Raw genomic sequence first — 20,610 nt, 5'->3', positions numbered from 1 at the left:
AAGAGGTTTTTTTAGGATACTAGGGTTGGGTTCAAATTAAATAACTTATTTTTAATTTGTTCCTAAGTTTTAGTTCATTTACTGGACAAAACATAATTTAAATTTTTTTCATTGCGAAATTATCAGACACAATATTGAAATCTTAATTGACTCGGTGTGAGTTGTTTTAAGTCCCCCCCCCCCATGCATGCGGTTCAAATCATATAATTTTCATGATGCGCATGAAGAAAGTGTCCTCATTTGTATTATACAAGGTGTGAATGTTGAGAAGTTGGCTTTTCGTTATGATGTGCACAAACGGTCTCCTATGGTGGCCCTGAAGGGACACCTCCAGTCATGAATATTTTATGCGACATCGTGAAAAAAGGTCCTCGCTTGTACGGTACAAAGTGTGTATGTTGAGAATTTGGCTTTTTCAGTTATGATATGCACAAACTTGTCTCTGCACACTGTAGTAAAACTACAGTATCGTGTACTAGCACAACGAGGGTTATTTGAGGCGCTGAGTGATCATACAACATGCACAAAATTACCCATTGAAAAGGTCCACATTTGTACGGTTCAAAGTGTAAATGTTGAGAAAATAACTTTTCCATTATGATGTGCATAAAATGTGTCCCCCCTAATGGTAGCAGCTGCATTATCTTGTACCCGTACAATGCGGGATATTGTAGGCGCTGAGTGACCCAAACTTACCTGTTAAAAAGGTCCTCACTTTTACGGTTCAAAAAGTGTATGTTCAGAAAATACAGTTTCCATTACGATGTGAACACAATTTCCCCTGTCGCAAGCACCACTGCAGTACCCGTACAATGATGGATATTTTAGGCGCTGAGTGACCATACAACGTGCACAAAATTGTGTACGTTCAAAAAATACATTTTCCAAGCTGCAAGTGTCTTGTACCCATAACAACGTGCACAAAATTTGAGAATAGCAATCGTCTCCTCGTGTACCCGTGAAATGAAGACTATTTTAGGCGCCGGGTGACCGTTTAAAACGTGTTCACATCACCCCGTAGAAAAGGTCCTCACTTGTACGGAACATAGTGTGCTTGTGTGAAAATCACTTTTCCGATAGTATGTGCACAAATCTGTCCCCAAAACGTCGGAGCATTGGTCGCCTGTGCACCCGAATTATGAGGGTTATTTAGGCGCCGGGTGACCGTTTAAAACGTGTTCACATCACCCCCGTAGAAAAGGTCCTCACTTGTACGGAACAAAGTGTGCTTGGGTGAAAATCACTTTTCCATTAGTATGTGCACAAAAAACGTCGGAGCGTTGGTCGCACTGTGCATCCGAATTATGAGGGTTATTTTAGACAAGGAGTGACCGACCATGCAAGCAAGTTGCACGTATTAAACCCATAGAAAAAAGGTCCTCATTTATACGGTACAAAGTGTGTATGTTTAGAATTTGGCTTTTCCATTATGATGTGCACAAAGTTGTCTCCGCACACTGTAGTTTGGCTACAGTATCGTGTACCGGCACAACAAGGTTTATTTTAGGCGCTGACTGACCCATACAACGTGCACAAAATTACCAGTTTAAAAGGTCCACACTTGTACGGTACAACGTGTGTATGTTCAGAATTTGGCTTTTCCGTTACGATGTGCACAAGTTGTCTCCGCACACTGTTGTTTGACGACAGTATTGTGTACCCGTACAATGAGTGTTATTTTAGGCGCTGAGTGACCATACAACGTGCACAATATTACCTGTTTAAAAGGTCCACACTTGTACGGTACAACGTGTGTATTTTGCGGATATAACTTTTCCATTGTGATGTGCACAGATTTGTCCCCTTACCTGCTGTGCGTTTGGTCGCACAGTGTACCCGCATTATGACGGTTATTTGAGGCAATGTGTGACCATACAACATGTACAAACACACCTGTAGAAAAAGTCCTCATTTAAACGGTTTATACACCACCAACCACGTTGTCATAGCCGATGAGAAAGAGAGGGTGGGGGGGGGGGTGTAAAAGACACTGGACAGTGGACATATTGGTGATGTAAGTCAGTCGACTCGTACACTTTGAACCATTTAAATGAAGACTTTATCCACAGACTGAGAAAAATAACTTTTCCATTAGGATGTGCACTAAACCGCCGACATCGTGTATCCAAAAAAGGTCCCCATATGGACGTTACAAAGTGTGCTAATTGCGAAAATGACTTTTCCACGGTGATGTGCACAATTGTGTCTCCCAAACGTGGTGCATTTCTCGTTCACTGTACCCGCGTAATGTCTAACATTTCAGACGATACGTAACCATGCAACGTGTGTATAATCACCAGATAGAAAAGGTCCTCACTTGTACGGTACAAAGCGTGGATCTTTTAATATAACTTGTCCATTGTGATGTGCACAAATTTGTCTCCCGACTGTGGCGCATCAGTAGCACAGTGTACCAACTTAATGGGGGTTATTTTGGCGCTGTGTCACCAATATAACGTGCACAGATTTACCCGTAGAGGATGTCTGATTGTGTATGGTACAAAGCCACTGAACGAGAAAAATAACTTTCCCATTACAACATGCACGATTATGTTGGTGTCGTGTACCCGTGTAATGAGGGATATTTTAGGTGTTTGGTGGCCGACGTGCATGTGTATTAATATTTTTTTACCCATACACAGATGTGTGTTAGTTAGCACTGTATACTCAGTCCCGAGTCCTGTCAAAAAATACCACATGTAGATTACTCGGGTGGGATTCGAACCCACGACCTTACCGAGATTGCCCGGTAGCTAGAGGCAGTTCGAATCCTATGTTTTGGCAGCCGGTACCGCAACGATATATAATAGATGTTAAATTTGCACCGGGGATACATAATATTAAGTTCCATTTTTAGTATTTCCATAGTTGTCCATTGAGGTTTTTTTGTTTCAAAAATTGGTAAGCTTCTTAAAGGAACACGTTGTCTTGGATCGGGCGAGTTGGTCTTTGAAAAGCGTATGCAGAGTAGATAGTAATCTCATAGCAAGTGTTGTCACCCATTGGATGCCCCCCATGCAGGAACAAAACGGTACCTCTCTCCTCCACCATCTAAATCTTTGGCCCGTGCCTTTGCCTTGTTTAGTCTATCTCTAACCATGGAAGTGTGCTCTTTACATGATGTTTGAATTCTGTCATCAAAGAAACTGGGCAAGAGAAGTACGTGTCCAGCTGTAGTAGTGGGAGTGCCTGGTAACTCTGGGGTTAGCTTCGATGAATGACACTCCACATATGAAAGCATAGTATTTTTCACTGCACGATACCCATACCCACATCGTAGCTACAATGAAAAGCTTAGTACAAAGCAAGTTTCTTTTCTGAAAAATGTTCAATTATTATTGCTTATTCATTTGAATGACAGTTGGGTTCGTTGAATGTACTTGGAAAGAACAGTTTAACAAATCGTCTGCATAAAGAATTTTTTTTGTTACCTGTAACATTTTCTAAATATTACGTGATGTTGAATTGCATTGCTTGTGAAGTTGGTTGTTTCTGTACAACAGCGCCTTTATAACGGCGCTATATAAGTTTTTATAACACCCCTTACCAATTTTCTGTCTTTTCATTGGTTTAGAGCGCGTCACATGATATGTCTTAGTTTTGCTAGACCACGGCCGTGTGATAGTGCATCGGTTTACCGTGCGCTAGTCCGAAAGACTAGCACACGGCGTGCAATACCCAGACGTCCGTTGCGTGTACGAGGATGATAAATTAATAGTCTTTAACCATTTCTGATTACACATGTACATGACACTACATGCAGCACAGTAAAAGTTTTCGCAATCTGTATTCGCGTCGTCTGTGGATTGTAGCATTCAGGTCTGTAACTTAATAGTACAGTATTTAGAAATGTTTGGGGTGTTACAAAACAAATCTTGGCTGCTTTTACTCGTGCAATGGTTAAAACTATGACTCCCTCGGTGATCACCGGAGCCGTTCTATTTCCCCTCGGCTTCGCCTCGGGAAAATAGAACAATCCGGGAATCACCTCGGGAGTAATAGTTTTAACCATAGCACTCGAAGCAGTCAATATTTGTATAATATTCGTTTCATTATGCGTGTTGATTGATGTTCAGTTGTGACGGTTTCCCATGGTACAAAGTAGGGTCTACTACAATCCATGATGTGAACATTCACAGAAAATAGGGGAAAATAGAACAATCCGGGAATCACCTCGGGAGTCATAGTTTTAACCATAGCACTCGAAGCAGTCAATATTTGTATAATATTCGTTTCATTATGCGTGTTGATTGATGTTCTGAACATTCACAGACGATTGTGTAAGCTGGGGAAAACCAGGTTTCACAATGCGGGGAAAACACAGCTTACACAATGAGTCCCCGAATGTGGCCACACATAAAATAAATGTTGGTTACGGTTTAGCAAGCAATTCCCCTAGTAAATGGTATAAAATTTAATTTATTGTGTGTGTTGGGGTGGGGGGGGGGGGCGTGGGGGTGATAATGTTTAACACATGGATCTCTTTTGCACACTGACACAACAAAATGAGAAACAACTAAAAACAAAACAATAAGTAGATTAATTAAAGGTAAGATGGAATAATATTATATTAAGGAAAGGCCGGCCATTTTCACTTCCAACTGCCAATTCGATGTGGTGATTTGGGTATACTGATTGAAGTTGCTTAACCAAGGTTATTATGATTTGATAGGTGGAAATAACAGTGAGTTTTAAATGCACAGAGTTCCTCTTTCTGAAACATTCTGTCTGGCATTACGAAAAACATAAACATGATGTAGACTGCGGAACTAAATTTCCGGTTTTCCCCTGCAGCTCCCATTACAGGCTTAAGTTAGACTTGATTCAAGTCCCGTTGGCTCGTGTGAGAGGTCCCGCGTAAGCATATCGCGCCAACATAGCCAACAACCAGTTTAGTGCGCGCTCGCCGCCGTCAAAAATAACGTGGTTCCGAGAATGGTGCGGAACACTAAGCTTCTGGGGAATTTAGAGCATCAACAAACAATAGTTTTCTGGCGATGTGGGACTCGAGTCAAGTCTAGGCGTCAGTAGGTTATTACCCGTGCACCTGAGAATCTGGTGAACCTTGCTCTAGTGAACGTAAATAAACGTACTACAAGTACAATTTTACTTATTTTGATAAGTTGCACGCTATTGTATGTTGTTATTTCCAACCTAAAGTGTAAACATTTCCCACTTGAAAGCATCAAGATGGCAACCTTCGATGGAACTTCTGAAGAGAGCGACTCTGCCAAACGTATTCGTCAATTTGCCGTGGCTAAGGAATCAATGAAGAAGATCTATGAAAAGGACATGAGTTTTGTTCAAAGTATGCTTGAAATTGTTGCAGATCACGGTAAGTAAATGAATGTATAGGCCCAGACCCAGGGGTACATGACAGTGTGTGTATCAACAAAACGAAGTGCGATGGATCGGATAAAGGACAGACCGTATGTATAATAATAATAAATAATAATAATAAGACTTGTAATGCGCACATATCCACCCTGCTGGGTGTTCAAGGCGCAGTAAAACCAAAACAAAAACAAAAACAAAACACAAAGAAAAACAGACACAACAAAATTAGTCATTGAAAACCTGTGACATAAGATAAGTTTTGAGAAGAGACTTGAATTTTGCGGTACAAACACAAGATCGAAGATTAAGTGGTAGAGAGTTCCAGATGCGTGGCGCGGCTGAAGAAAAAGACCTGTCACCCCATGAGTGTCGAGACTTGGGTTCAATGAGGAGAAGCATGGAACTTGATCGAAGATTCCTTGATGGAGTGTAAACTTGAAGCAGTTCAGAAATATAGTGGGGAGCCTTGCCATTTAGAGCTTTGTGGACAATGAGCATCAGCTTGAAGATGATTCGTTGAGAGATAGGGAGCCAGTGTAGTTGTTTCAGAATGGGGGTGATAGAACAGGATTTTCTAGACAGTGTCACAATGCGGGCAGCAGTATTTTGGAGCCGTTGAAGTCGGGAAATCTGGTTGTTAGGTAGACTGTATAGAAGAGCATTGCCGTTGTCAAGACGAGAAGTAACAAATGCGTGAATGACCTTTTCAGTGGCACTTTTATCCAAGTACTTGCGAATCTTACCTATATTCCTGATGTGATATGATGATAAACGAACAATATTGTTGATGTGTGGCTGAAGTGTCATCGATGAATCAAAAATAACCCCCAAGTTCCGAGCTTTTAGCGAGGGAGCTATCCGAGCATCACCGATGGAGATGTATGGCACTGAAACCTTAGTTAACTGTTGACGTGACCCAAATAAAAGGAACTCTGTCTTATCATCATTTAACTTCAGGAAGTTTTGTTGTGTCCAACGTCGAATCTCTTGGATGCATTTCTCAAGTCTTGCAATAGATGCATTGGCGTTTTCTTGAGAAGATTTAAACGTGATGTATAGCTGAGTGTCGTCTGCGTACACATGGTAATTCAGATTAAATTTGAGGATGATGTCACGAATCGGTAAAGTGTACAGCGTAAACCACTGCGGGCCGAGTACCGACCCCTGTGGCACAGAGTAGTTCAAAACAACAGGGTCGGATATCGCAGTGCCAATACATACATGCTGAGTTCTATTGTGGAGATACGATTTGCACCATGCTAGGGCTGTGTCCTCTATGCCAAGGTGATTCTGGAGCCGAGAGAGAAGGATGTTATGATCAACAGTGTCAAAAAGCAGCACTCAAGTCTAGCAGGACTAGTGCTGTAAGGTTACCATTGTCCATTGCAGAGAGAATATCGTTGCTCACACGGACTAGTGCAGCCTCGGTCCCATGGAAAGGCTTGTATATCGCCCTTACTATCCTAAATACTCCTAGACACTTGACACTATTGATAAATTTGTCCAAGACAAGTCTTCTCACTTGGTTTATCTCAACTTATGCGTAAAATAACAAACCTGTGAAAATTTGAGCTCAATATTGGTCGTCGAAGTTGCGATATAAAAAAAAACTTTCCACACGCAGTTGTGTGCTTTCCTAAGTTAGGACCAGTAACTCATCCTAACTTAGGACTGGTCCTATCTCTTAGCATTGCCTAGGACTAGTCCTAAGTTAGGACTACCTTTGTGAAATCCACCCCCTGGCGCGTATGTGAGTTTGCGCGTGCGCACTTGGTTCTTCACTCAACTTTGGTGTCGTATGTCGTATGGCTATAATAAAGAAAAAACAACTTTTTTGAGACCTGATAAAATTTGCAGACACTTTCGCCCACCAAATCGAAAAACACAATTGAATACCAACCACCCTCGTGTGCTAGTAGTTCCCACATTTTGAACCACCGCTAGTGACAAGAAACTTGCAAAAAATGTAAAAATATGCTATGATATTTCCATGTAAACACCACAAACGGTAACTGAAAACGTGTGTATTCACAATTCTTGTCTCCAATGATTCAAATTTACACGAAGGCAACGGTGCAGAGAGGCGGTACCACGGGTTCTGTACAAAGAGATCTAATCCCGCTCGTTAATCGGCCGTCCAGCTGGAGGTCTCCTATCTTTTTCCACTGGTCAGACAAGTGCATTGTCAGGGTATTCTTTTGTTACTCTGCGGTTTTGCGGGTCCTTCGAGCTCCTTCTCTTCCTTCCTCCATGGTGCTAATAACCGCTCAGCCACAACAGTGGCAGTACCCATTCGTACTACCGCACGATAGGTTCAATGATTTGACCCATTTAATACACTACGTCTTTCTTTTCCATGGCAGATTTCCCAAGAAATTGTTTTACAGAACATAAAAAGAAACTGAAAGAGCTAAGAGACAAAATAAAACGTATCTGTGGTATCATCGGTCGGGGCAAGATGAAAGCTGTCTTCTTTGGAATGTAAGTCATTGTTTTTTGCTTTCGTTTGTGGGTGTCAGACCAACACACTTTTTTACCTCATGTTTTCCGATTTTCATAAAAATTGCTGTGCTTGTAGGCCCTTAATGAGCAATGAATGCACACAAATTTTTAGCTCGATCCGACTTACCATGTGGTGTCAAAATTTTGTGTCAAAATGATAAAAATTGCATGCTCAAACCAATTCTTTTGTAAAAAATAAATTTTCTGAAATGTTGGTCACTGTATGTTATCGTGACCTTTGACCCAGTTTTTGAAATAATGTGTCATTCCAAAACCAACGAAATAAAAATCACTTGATAGACCATGTCTTCCTCTATTAGAATCCACTAAGAAACAGTTGGGCTTTTCAAAATTTACAACTTTATGACTATTTTTGTAAAAGTCACTGTGATCTTTAACATGTTACCATTGACCCAATTTTTGAAATAATGCATCATTCCAAAAATCAACGAAAAGAAAATCACTTGATATAGCATGTCATCCTCTATCAGAATCCACTAATAAACAACTGGGCTCTTCAAAATTTACAACTTTAAGACTTATTATTTTTTGTAAAGTTGGTAGGTTACAAATTAGTAAATTGGGATACTTTACTTTATAAATCCACACAAAAAAACTTTCCAAAGTTACTAAAACTGCTCTATTAACATGGGTCCTGTAGTCAGAGTTGCAGCATGGTGAACAAATTGTTTTTGAGGATTTCTCAGAAAGTCATTTTGCGTTTATTTGTTGTTCAAGATTCATTCATTAAAGCAAGACTGCATAAGTTTTTGATCTTCTGAAGAAAGGCAGACAGCTTTGATGTAATCTCTTATAACTGGGATCACTAATAATCACAGTGGTGCACCCGAAAGGGGGGGGGGTCTAGGGGATTGATCCCAGCCCATCCAAGGTATTCAATTTGTGCGTCACTGCTGATAATTTTAATTCTGAATCTGGTTAAACCATATCAGCCCTCAACAAGAAAAAAAATCACTTTTAGTAATTTTAGAAACAGAAGAGTGAGTTTTGTTGGTGAATTTATTATGTAAAGTATATAAATTGACTAATTTGTAACCTAACAAAATTGTAAATTTTGAAGAGCCCAGTTGTTTCTTGGTTGATTCTGATAGAGGAAGACATGCCCTATCAAGTGATTTTTATTTCGTTGATTTTTGGAATGATGCATTGTTTTATAAATTGGGTCAAAGGTCATGATAACATATTAAAGATTATAGTGACCTACATTTCAGAAAATTTATTTTTTTACAAACAAATTGATTTGAGCATGCAACTTTCGTCATTTTGATACCAAATTTGCATATGATGAGAATTGACATGGTTAGGCCAAGGACATTATTTTTACCAAAGAAGTTGGTATTTTACCCTATGTCAGATTTTAGTGGTTTCTGCCCTGACCACAAGGTAAGTCCGATAGGGCTAAAAATGTGTGTGCATTCATTGCTCATAAGGACCTTCAATCACAGCGATTTTTATCAAAATCGGAGGACATGAGGTAAAAAAGTGCGTTGGTCTGACATGGAATGACCCATGTACCCAAAATAAATCAAATTTTCCATATTCCTATCTGGAACAAGCTCTTATTCAACTCCATAAAATTATAGTCCGCAAATTAAAGGGAAAACCGTGTATTTTCGAGGCATAATATGATTGTGTGGAACATTATATTCTACTTTTAAAATATCTTTCTAACCAACATGCATTTTATAACAAATGATTTCAAATGCTTAGACCAACTCGCAAGATCCAAGGCAGCGTGTCCCTGTACATAATATTGATTTTATCTTTCATTATGCAGGACAAGCAGTGGTAAATCGGCGGTTATCAATGCTCTGCTGCGGGACAACGTCGTGCCGAGCCAATTTGGTGAAACAACGGCTGGTTTCATCGTGGTAGAGGGAACAGACTATCCAGATGCGGAAGCTCAAGTTGATATGGATGGCTTCGTGGCACCAATAACCATGGAAGTACGAGTCCGATAATATCATACTAAGTCATAAGAGTAATTACAAATATAAATATAATTTATATGAATAGTAAACTTGCGGTTACTCGTGGTTGTACCCGCAAGTTTACTATTCATATTTATATTAATAGTTACTCTTATTTTCCACACATTGCAAAGCTTCAAACACTGCATACTAAGTCATGTTTAAAGGCAGTGGACGCTGAGTTCAAATTTTCCCAGGTTTGTTATATATGTTGAGATACACCAAGTGAGAAGACTGGTCTTTGACAAAAATATTGCTTGACTTGTCATTGAGCTAACCTTTTTTCCCGCTAGGAAGTTGGAAAGAGGACTAACGTACTGGACACGGGCAGAGTGAATTGCCACGAGACCACAGTCTACTGGCCAAAAGACAAGTGCAAATTACTTCACAATGAGTTGGTGCTTATTGACTGGTAATTATGCAATTTTTAAACAACCCTCCCGGACCTGACACGGACTTTGTTTTCATCGTCAAGCAAACTTGAATACTCGGTGCTGAATGGTCGACCTAATTAGCATTAGAACTGTCATTTTGTACACAAAAATGTATGGACTACTGTCAATAGCTCTTTGTGATAATCGTTTCATAAAGGGATGGTGCTCGTTCGTGAATGCTGCGGCCAGGGATTTGGTTGGTACCTCCTTTTGACAATGCAGTTTTTCCCGTTTTCAGCAACTATATAGCAATTTTAACGATTTTTAGTTTATAATGTTGTCAACAAACTCAGCATTAATACATTGACGAAATCATTTTATTCTGTTTAACTCTAAAAGCAAAAACATAATGTTTCGTGGGATTGAACTATTGCTTCCAGCCCAGGTACGTGCACCACATCGGCCACCGATAAGCAAGTGACTAAGTACTGTGAAGATGCCGACATCTACATCTTTGTTGTAAATTCAATAAGTTCACTCAATGAAGCAGTAAGTATGTATGGGACAAAGTTAAGAAGATAAACAATAATAAATAATAATGACAATTAGTATTGCGCCCATCCATAAAACATGCTCACGGGCGCTCCAGTAAAAAAAGAAAATCCATCCAGATGCACTGCATGCATGACGTCATTGTGACCGCCATCTTTGATGGTCACACGCACCTTTTTTTAATCGCACGAAGGAAACCAACTCACACGTTATTACCATAAAATTGATTATAACTACAACCACAACGTACAACTTCTTATATCATCTTAAGTTTTCCCTCCTCTTTTATCTAAAGGCCCAAGATTTCTTCAAGAGAGTTGCGAAGTATATTTCTAAACCAACCGTTCTGATAGTATTTACATGGTGGGACCAAGCTCAAGTGGCAATGAGCAAAACCGTACAGGTAAGCCTTCAGAAAACATTGGTCATAATTATTCATGGGTAATCCCTAGCCCTATATATAGGACTCTTCCTCTGTACACAGATACTGTAGTATAATACGAAAGTGTAAGGCCGCCAGGGTAATCCCCAACTCTTTTGTAGTGAATCGGAAAGTAATGCACTGTTTTCTTTGTAAAGCTCTGTTTTACATTTTGTTGTGTGTAAGAGCGCTGTATAAATGCCTTTGTGGTATAGTAGTAAAGTGTTACCTAAGTCTAATAACGACCTCCTCTTCATTCCTGCTTAAAGACAGTGGACACTATAGGTATTACTCAAAATAATTATTAGCAAACCTTACTTGGTAGTAAGTAATGGGGAGAGGTTGATAGTATAACACATTGTGAGAACTGGCTCCCTCTGAAGTGATATAGTTTTCGAGAAAGGAGAGTTTTTCAACGAATTTGATTTCGAGACCTACGAAATAGATTTTGAGGTCCCGAAGCATCTGAAAGCACACAACTTCGTGTGACATGGGTTTTTCTTTCATTATTATATCTCAACTTTGACGCACGTTTCGCCGTGTAAATAAATCCCTAATTCTCGATATCGAGAATTTATAAATGTTTAAATGTTTTCTCAAAAAGTAAAGCATTTAATGGAATAATATTTCAAGAGAAGTCTTTCACCATTACCTTCTCTAAACCCTGTAAGTTAATTGTAAATATGTGAACTTGTTTTTCTTCTTTCTGTTCCGAAAGTGTCCAATGGGTTTAAGACTTACTTTGAAGTCCACCATTAACACAAAAAGCAGTTTCATTAAATCCATATAAATTACACCAATTACCTTAAATAACCGAGCCGACGAAAATAATGCACCTGACGTTTCGACCCTAGCAGAGTCTTTACCGGAGGCTAACATTTATTCTGTTTTAATTGTATACATGAAATTTGTTTTAATTGTACATGATTATAACCCTTTCCGTTCTTATGGTTACTTTGACGAATGATATACACGTTAACGACACTGGACACTATTGGTAATTGTCAAAGACAAAGACTAGTCTTCACAGTTGCTGTATCTTTACATATGCATAAAATAACAAACCGGTAAAAATTTGAGCTCAATCGGTCATCGAAGTTGCGAGATACACATGAAAGATATTAGATAAACTAATAAAGATATATTGCGAGATATTAATGAAGCACACACTTTCAGATGCTTGGTTTCGAGACCTCAAATTCTAAATCTGAGGTCTCGAAATCAAACTCGTGGAAAATTACTTCTTTCTCGAAAACAACGCCACTTCAGAGGGAGCTGTTTCTCACATAGTCGTATACTCAACCTCTCCCAATTACTCGTAATCAAGAAAGGTTTTATGGTCATAACCTTTTTGAGTAATTACCACAGGAAGAGGTGCTTGGACAACACACAGAACGAGCTACTGAACTACTTAGACAGCAGCTTAAAGTAGTTGAAACCAACGAGCAAGCAGCAAAGAGGATATTCTTCACTTCACCCGTTGAAATCTTGAAAACAAACAAAGGTATTAACCTGCTACGCAAAACATATAATGGCTTCACTTTATCAGAAGGTTAGATCTCGGTATACAGGTCGGTAAATGTCTGTACAATATTGTGCGTCGTACAAAGAATGAGTGAACATTATTCAGCCCCTCAAAAAAACTTTTAAAAAAACCTACATTTCTGTGACCTTTATACCCCCTCTGACATGGAATGGTCCAGCCCAGGTTATCAATGACTTTGACTTCCAAAGAGCAGTGCACTTTAGAGAAAACATCGAGGAACAAAATGTGTCATGACTCTCTGTTCAGAGATGCTCTGTTTTTACCCAACCTACACTTCATGGTTCCATTGAGTGGAGTTGCTTCTTTCTTGCAGCAGTACATTTTGTGCAATTTTGCCTGTGTTTTTCTTGTCAGGGTCACTTCCGGAGGATTGGCAAAAAAGGCAGGAGGAGTTTCACCGCTTTGAGGACACATTTAAGGTAGGCCGTCATCACCTTCGTCTCATCAGACTGCGAACAACTGCTAAGACACATTAGTTATCCTGCAACAATACTTTGTCGATGGCTTAAAGAGGAAGTATACTGTTTTTTTTGGAACCGTTTGATTGTTTTAATCTTATGCAAATGAAGTTAATGATATGCATTAAAACCAGCTTATGTGAACAGCTCAATTCAGGGGCCCGTTTTTGAGATACTTAACAGTTACGTTTCTCAGATTTCAGTTGTTGGGGATAACGATTGTTGTATTTGTACATATTCTATACTTTGGGTGCAAAATAAGGACCGGTGCTAACAGCAGGAGGAAACTTGTAACATAATCTCTAACCCCCGATTGCTCCCCGATCGACACTGCTGTACTTAGCGACCAAGTAAGTTTTTATAACCATTAATTAAGGAATGATTAACAAACGTATACCTTTCCTTTAACAGGAGTTTGTTTCAACATCAGCCATCGAAACGAAGTTCAAAGGTCATTATGAAGAAGGGTTACGAATTGTAGAAAACGCCGAAAGCCTTCGGAAAATAATGATAGCGGAACTGCAGAAAAGCAAGTTAGTATACCGAATAATGTCAGTTGGTATATCGACAAGTATAAGTTGGTATATCGAAAAATATAAGTTGGTATATTGACAAATAAAAGTTGCTATATCGAATAATATCAGTTGATATATCGACAAATAAGTTCATATATCGACAAATATAAGTTGGTATATCGAAAAACATAAGTTGGTTTATCGAATAATATAAGTTGGTATATCAAATAATTAACGTTTGTATATCGAACAATTATTGTAGTTCATTATATTGAAAAAGTTTTATTATCGAATAATATAAATGAAAGCTATTCTATTTCCAACCATGCAACTTTCCCTTCATAGAAAAACACGACGTGAATTTAGTCATTTTGTTATACGGTGTTTCCAAGTAGTGTAGTGAAATTAAAGAACTATGAAAAATTGATAAATATACAATATCAAAAAAATAACAAATAATGAGTCAGGTGACTTCAACTGTTATTATTAGGGCAAGGATGCCTTTGCAAGAAATGGCCAGTGAAGTGACCGCTTCCCACTTCTCCTTGGACAAGTGGAAATTATGATTCAAGACAAAATATAGGTCTTTCTATATTATTTTATCTTGTCTTCGCCAAATAGTTATTATTGGTTATTGACATGTGTGACGATTATGCATTTCTTTACCAGATATAAACTCTTGGTTAAAGAAATAACGCTGTGATACCATCAGAAGATTTTTAATTTATCGATAACTTATTTATGGGTTTTTTTTTGAAGGGGAGAGAAAAAGGTTCAACTTCAATCACTTGAGACAGAAATCCACAACCTTTCCGTCAAAACGGCTCGTTTTGTCGACGGGACACTTCTGTTTGTGAATTTGTCTACTACAAGGATTGTTCAAGAAAAGGTTTGAATTTGGACGCGAATTGACGGCTACGACGACGGCTGTAAATAATGACAATGACAATGACAATGACAATGACAATAGAAATGGCAAAGACATTGACAACGGCAATGACAATGACAATTGTATTGACAATGGAAATGGTAAAGACATTGACAACGGCAATTACAATGACAATGGTATTGACAATGGAAGTGGAAATGACAATGACAACGAACATGACAATGATAATGATAATAACAATTTAATTACATAATAACATATTTTGTCAAAAGAGCTTATATTGGGTGACAGTCATGCGCAGTGCACGCTTCAATATACCAGTCCATTAAGCTCCGCCCCATGCTTGGCGTGCGCGGCAGTGTTATGCAGAAAGGCGTTGGATAGGCTCACGTGTTCTACTAGCTCACACACGTGCGCCGTGGGCGGAGCCTAATATAATTGATCGGTCTAAAAAGGACGCCGAAGTAGGCGGCCAATGCATAAGATCCATTGTGTTTAGCTACAGACTCTAAAAGACCTTATTACCAGGCATCTCCGATGCCCAACAATGGAAACGTGCCTCGTGTACTCTCTGCGCACGACTCAGCAAATGGTAAAGCTCTTCATTTACCTCAGAGAGGGGATTGTGTTTTGGTGAGGTGTCATATAAAAGAAGTCTACTTGTAAATGTTCTCATTCACAGTCCAAGAAGGACTTTGAAGACGCAAAAGAAGACATCAAAAGAGGCATGACTGATGGCGTGAATGATTTAGACGAGAATGATTGCACTTGCTTTCAAAAGGTAAATACATGAGCGTTTGGGCTTTTAAACTTCTGGTAAAATTGCTCCTATGAGGGTATTAAACACACTGGACAAGTGTCAATGACAATTCTCTCACTTGGTGTATCTCAACATATGCATAAAATAACAAACACGGTATAGATTTGAGCTCAATTGGTCGTCGAAGTTGCGAGATAATAATGAAAGGAAAAACACCCTTGTCACACGAAGTTGTGTGCCTTCAGATGCTTGATTTCTAGAGCTCAAAATCAAATTCGTGGACAACTATTCTTTTTCGAAAACTACGTTACTTCAGAGGGAGCCGTTTCTCACAATGTTTTGACAGCTCTCTATTACTCGTAACCAAGTAAAGTTTTATGCCAATAATTATTTGGAGTAATTACCAATATAAATGTCCAGTGCCTTTAAATACAGTGGCATTTTACATCGTACTGACCCGAGGGTAGAGACTTGATCTTTTCGTCAGTTTTATAAATCAGGCCTTTCTATTAGAAATCATCAGACTCTCCACAGTCGTTTTTGATAAAAACGTGTTTAATTGTTTTTGCAGAAACTACAAAGTGTAGCGCTTAAACGAACCGATGATATGGAGAAGACTTTGAAATCAGTCATTAAACTTGAGCAAGACGAGTTAAAGGCTTGTGTAGAAGGTAGGTTTGCCCTGGGCTCAAATTAGATCACATTATTTGTTGGTCTGATATGAAAACTCCCAAAATAAATCAACAAAAAAATCCAACAAACAAAAGAACAACAAACAAACAAACAAGCAAACACCCCAACAAACAAACATATAATTATAGGTAATTAAACACCCACATGGAGTGGGGTTTTAAAAAGGGCCTACAGATCTTTTGGGTGTTACAAACTGTTGACTTATAGAGACTTAATTGCTATTTTTCCACACACAAATGAGGGTTTCTTCTTATACATCTATCTATGTTGGAAAATCGGTACATCACAAAATTGAATCAGCATTTCCCCTCCTTTGTATATTATTTATCATAGAATTGTTCCAGGAGTCGTTTCCAGACATAAATGTGATTAGAAATGTGGAGGGTGGACACAGAAAAGTGGAAATAGACTACAGCGACGTCGCCGAGGTTTCTGGTCGGGGTATCAGCGTTGGGTCCGTGGACCAATGGTTTGGGGTTTCAAGAAAGTTTTTAAGCAGCGCACCTTTAACTTGGAGTGCAAGATATGGACCAGTGATAACGGTAGGTGGACACAAGTTTCTCTTATAGAAAAACCCCATTATGCCCTTGGTGATTGTTGTATTTTTGGTCCCTTTATTTAAAAGGTTTAGAAGAGTTTCAAAACGTTTCCTTTGCGGTCCTTTCCGCGTAATGACCAATAATAAAGGCACACTCTCCTTTTAGTTGCAATGTGAGACTTTGAAACGCTAGGTGGCAGCAGACTTTACACCAGGTAAATTTCAACTATTTACGTCGCTCTGAGCATGCGCACATTTCCAAGAAGAATGGATTAACGTGGTGATTCTGCTGCCAACAGCGTCTCAAAAAGTCCTGCCTTTCACTTTTGTTCGGGCTGTGAAATACAAAATCATCTCAAAACATTCATATTGAAGCTATATAATGCCCCCCGTCCGTTAAGAGAATAGTTAAAAACTAAATAAAAAACCTGTAGAAACTGGGGTGTTGACACCATGGGTGTTTTCACATAGATGCACAGGAGAGAATCCAAAATAAACTCTGGGTGTTCATATTTACACCAATGCAATTGTATTGGCAAAACTTAGTTCCATTTTAACTCTTTAGGCTGTGATTTGTATTCTGTTTTTGGGGGGTACTTATGAAACAACATCAATTGGGTAAATTTTAACAAGTTATGTGTACACAGCTATAATGTAACGTTGCTACTTTGTGTCTTCCAAACCTGAGCTACACTCTCAAAGCTCCCGGGCAGAATTTATCCGGTTTCCGTGGGTCCAAACTATTTTTCAGTCAGAAGACTCGGAATCTGTCTTGAAATGTTTGGGTTAAAGTTCAATTTCTGGGTCAGACTGACCAATATTATGGGTCAGGTCTCTGAATGTGGGCCAAATCCTGGTAGATTTTGACCAGGTATATTATTTATAACCATAGTGTAAAGAATGATTGAATGTCCTGTGCTTCTATACCATTCATGATAAACAGGGTTTGGGTGCAGCGGCAACAGTTGCAGGCGGGGTAGCTACTGCAGTTACGGCCGGAGGAGCTGCAGTGGTCGTCAGTGGCGTTGCGTTGTGTGGGTATGGTATCAAAAGTGGGCTAGACTGGAACAAGAATCGCCTGGAGAACGAACTCCGTCAAAAGTCTGCCGATAATGCTGCTAGGTTCATGGAGAGTAAGCTAGACGATTTTCAGAAAAAATGCCCAGGCGTCATGGAAAGGTATACTTTGGCAGTTTCGATTAAAGCTTTCTGTTGACATCTTTTGGAGTTTCTGCGCCCAAATCCGAGGCAAAAGTTCAAAATAATGCGGGAAAGTCTATCACTGTGTTCGGGTCATTACTTTGCGTCCATTCTTAATACAACAAGATGTGATGAGATTGTAAGAACATTATGGGGGAATTGTTTTTTTGTCAACAGACAGCTCAAGATAGAATTGAATAGACGATTAATAAAGAGGCTTCCATTTCCATCTATAGTTGTGATAGGCTAGAAAAAAAAGAAAAAAAGAAAGAAATATGAAAGAAAGAACGAAAGAAAGTAAGACAACCGGTTTTTGTATTTCTTACTCAGGTTCAGACGTGACACAGTTCAGCCATATCTGGACAGTTTGAATATCATCGAAAGAAGACTGAAGCATCATAAGAGTGTGTTGATCGATGAGATCAGCCAAATGGGAATACTGTCGGAGAAAGTGGAGAAAATACAGTAAGACAGACGTTTTATATTTTATCATTACGAATATTGCAGTAAACTTTTCGTGATTTCAAGTAATCTAGTCATGAACTAATTTATTAAGGTTATTATTGAATGCATTTGAGTTCACTGTTAGAGAATGTAATCGCGAGGTGGCATCTTGACTAGGCCTGGACGACGTCAGTGGAATTTACTACTCGGTAACTGTTATTATTATTTTGTCGTATAGTTTTATTGTCTTTTTTGGATTACATTGACCGACGTTGTTAACCACACTGACTGCATGCTTTTCTTTTTTGTTACCTTTCCAGAGAGGAGATGCGGAAGACCGAAAAGAATCTGTCCGATTTTAACGAACAATTCCTTTTAAAGGCAAGCAGTTTAACTAGGACCATCAAGGCTGTAAAACAGTTTTTGTCCCCAGACAACGAACATGAAAACAAGTCCATGTATATGACAGAGATAGATTGATTAACGGATGGTTCAAAGCGGGAAATGTTTCACCTTTCCCACGATCGCAGTTAAATTGCTTGTACTGTAAAACTGCAAGACAATTATTGGCGGGCGAGTGGGGACACTCTTGGCCGGTTACTTCTAAGTGCACCCCACTTTATAAACTCCCATAGCATACAGTGCCAAGTGCTACAAACATGATCATTTTCAACCACAAATTTTGGTTTTGTTCACTTTTTGAGGTAATATGTAGCAACTTTTCTTGAAGGTGTTTTCAAAGTTTGTTAATGTGTCGTTTTCTTCAAAATAACAAGGTAAGAATTTTTGTGTACAAATTCGATTAGAGGACGGGATAGATGTTGCTATCCTGTGTTGCTCAACTGAGCGAAAAAGAGGAGGGGACGACACCCGAACATGTTGTGACAAAATGTTTGATTTATTGTTAACAAATAAATACAGTTTATAACAGGTTAATATCTAACTACAAAGTTCTTCGATAGCAATATATCAATTTTTCTTGAAGTTGTTTTCAAAATCATAAATAATGCTGTTTTTCTTCTTAAAAAGTAAACACTTCTGGGAAACAAGTAAGAATCGGGTGCACAAACCCAGCCGAAAAGAGGAGGGGATAGACCTTTCTATCCCTTGTTACATAAATACAGCCGAAAAACTTAACACAAATAAATGTGGGATACATTATTTTTACAAACAAGGTTAGTTTTTCCGTACTGAAAATGTAGTCTATTTTCCAAGCAGCCTCTGCTCATATCGGTTGTTCTGTAACTCTGGTCAAGCGAGATGGGGCAAAAGTCGTGAATTTTTGTCGAAGAAATTCAGCCAACATTGACGACCCTAATGTACGATATTAGAGTAAATAATCACGTTTAGGGGTCACAAATCTTGAACCTTGTCAAGAACATTGGCGTCAATGATCAGGGCAGGAGTGAATGCGCCTTATTTTTGACCGCGTGAGGGCGCTATAAATAGTATTTTTATCACTTCCGGGGTTATACGCGATTCGCCCTGCACAAATCAATAGGCGTTTTGTCACTTTTGTTGCGCCGTAGTTTCAATTTGCTTTAGAGGTGGATTATAACGGCTCCTTCAAAAGTCTTATTGTCCGTGATGGTAATGTGTTCCAGTCTTTAATAAATGGTTTGGGTATGAATGAATATAACCCCGGAAGTGATTGAGAGAGCCCTCACGCGGTCAAAAATATGGCCCATTTGTTTATGAATACTATTGTTGTTAAAGGCACTGGACACTATTAGTAATTACTCAAAATTATTTTCAGCATAAAAACTTTCTTGGTACATGCAATGGGGAGCTGTTAAAAGTATAAAACAATTTGAGAAACGGCTCCCTCTGAAGTAATGTAGTTTTCGAGAAAGAATTAATTTTCCACAAATTTGTTTACATTTGATTGTTATTTTGTGCATATGTTGAGATACACCAAGTGAGAAAACTGGTCTTTGACAGTTACCAAAGGTGTCCATTGCTTTAACATTCACGTTCGATTCCGCCTATATTCAAGGCCACCGTTATGACTAATTATGTTTATATTTTGGAGGTTGTGTTGTAGTCATAGAGCTATATAATAAGAAGTAGCTTTTATATTCTACCATTTATCAAAATGAACGAAGTAAATTGATTACAGAAAAACGTTTTGCTTGTACATTTCGTAATTCATTCTGTGACTTTTGGAAGTGTGACGAACTGCACAGTATAGACTACCGTCAATGATTTAATTTTACAACTAATTATCCTGAGGTTTTCATAGTTGAAGTGCTTATATTTTTATTACATAGAAGGTTAAGAATTTTTTACGGGGTCGTGTTTTATCATAGTTGGAACTATTTTCGGTCTATGCATGCTTCTAATTATACGGAATTTTTTTCTCGTCAATCTAACCTTCAGATACTCTACTT

At 38.8% G+C, this 20,610-nt stretch overlaps 1 protein-coding gene across 1 annotated transcript; it reads left to right on the top strand.

Annotated features, from left to right (window-relative positions):
* Nucleotides 1-3,795: 3,795 nt before the first annotated feature.
* LOC117289520 (mitofusin-1-like) lies at nt 3,796-19,356 on the top strand. The gene is made up of 17 exons (XM_033770665.1): nt 3,796-3,819; nt 5,184-5,335; nt 7,701-7,818; nt 9,638-9,806; nt 10,124-10,242; nt 10,645-10,753; nt 11,052-11,159; nt 12,546-12,681; nt 13,078-13,142; nt 13,593-13,714; nt 14,456-14,585; nt 15,268-15,366; nt 15,917-16,016; nt 16,372-16,580; nt 17,520-17,755; nt 18,107-18,241; nt 18,541-19,356. Exons 2-17 carry the CDS (start codon nt 5,191-5,193, stop codon nt 18,698-18,700), a joined length of 2,160 nt encoding a protein of 719 aa, XP_033626556.1. The 5' UTR covers nt 3,796-3,819; nt 5,184-5,190; the 3' UTR covers nt 18,701-19,356.
* The last annotated feature ends 1,254 nt before the right edge of the window (nt 19,357-20,610 follow it).

Source organism: Asterias rubens, chromosome 4 (assembly GCF_902459465.1).
Source record: "Asterias rubens chromosome 4, eAstRub1.3, whole genome shotgun sequence".
Classification (NCBI taxonomy): domain Eukaryota; kingdom Metazoa; phylum Echinodermata; class Asteroidea; order Forcipulatida; family Asteriidae; genus Asterias; species Asterias rubens.
The sequence above is the reverse complement of the archived record's forward strand: the minus strand, read 5'-3'. Positions and strand labels throughout refer to the sequence as shown.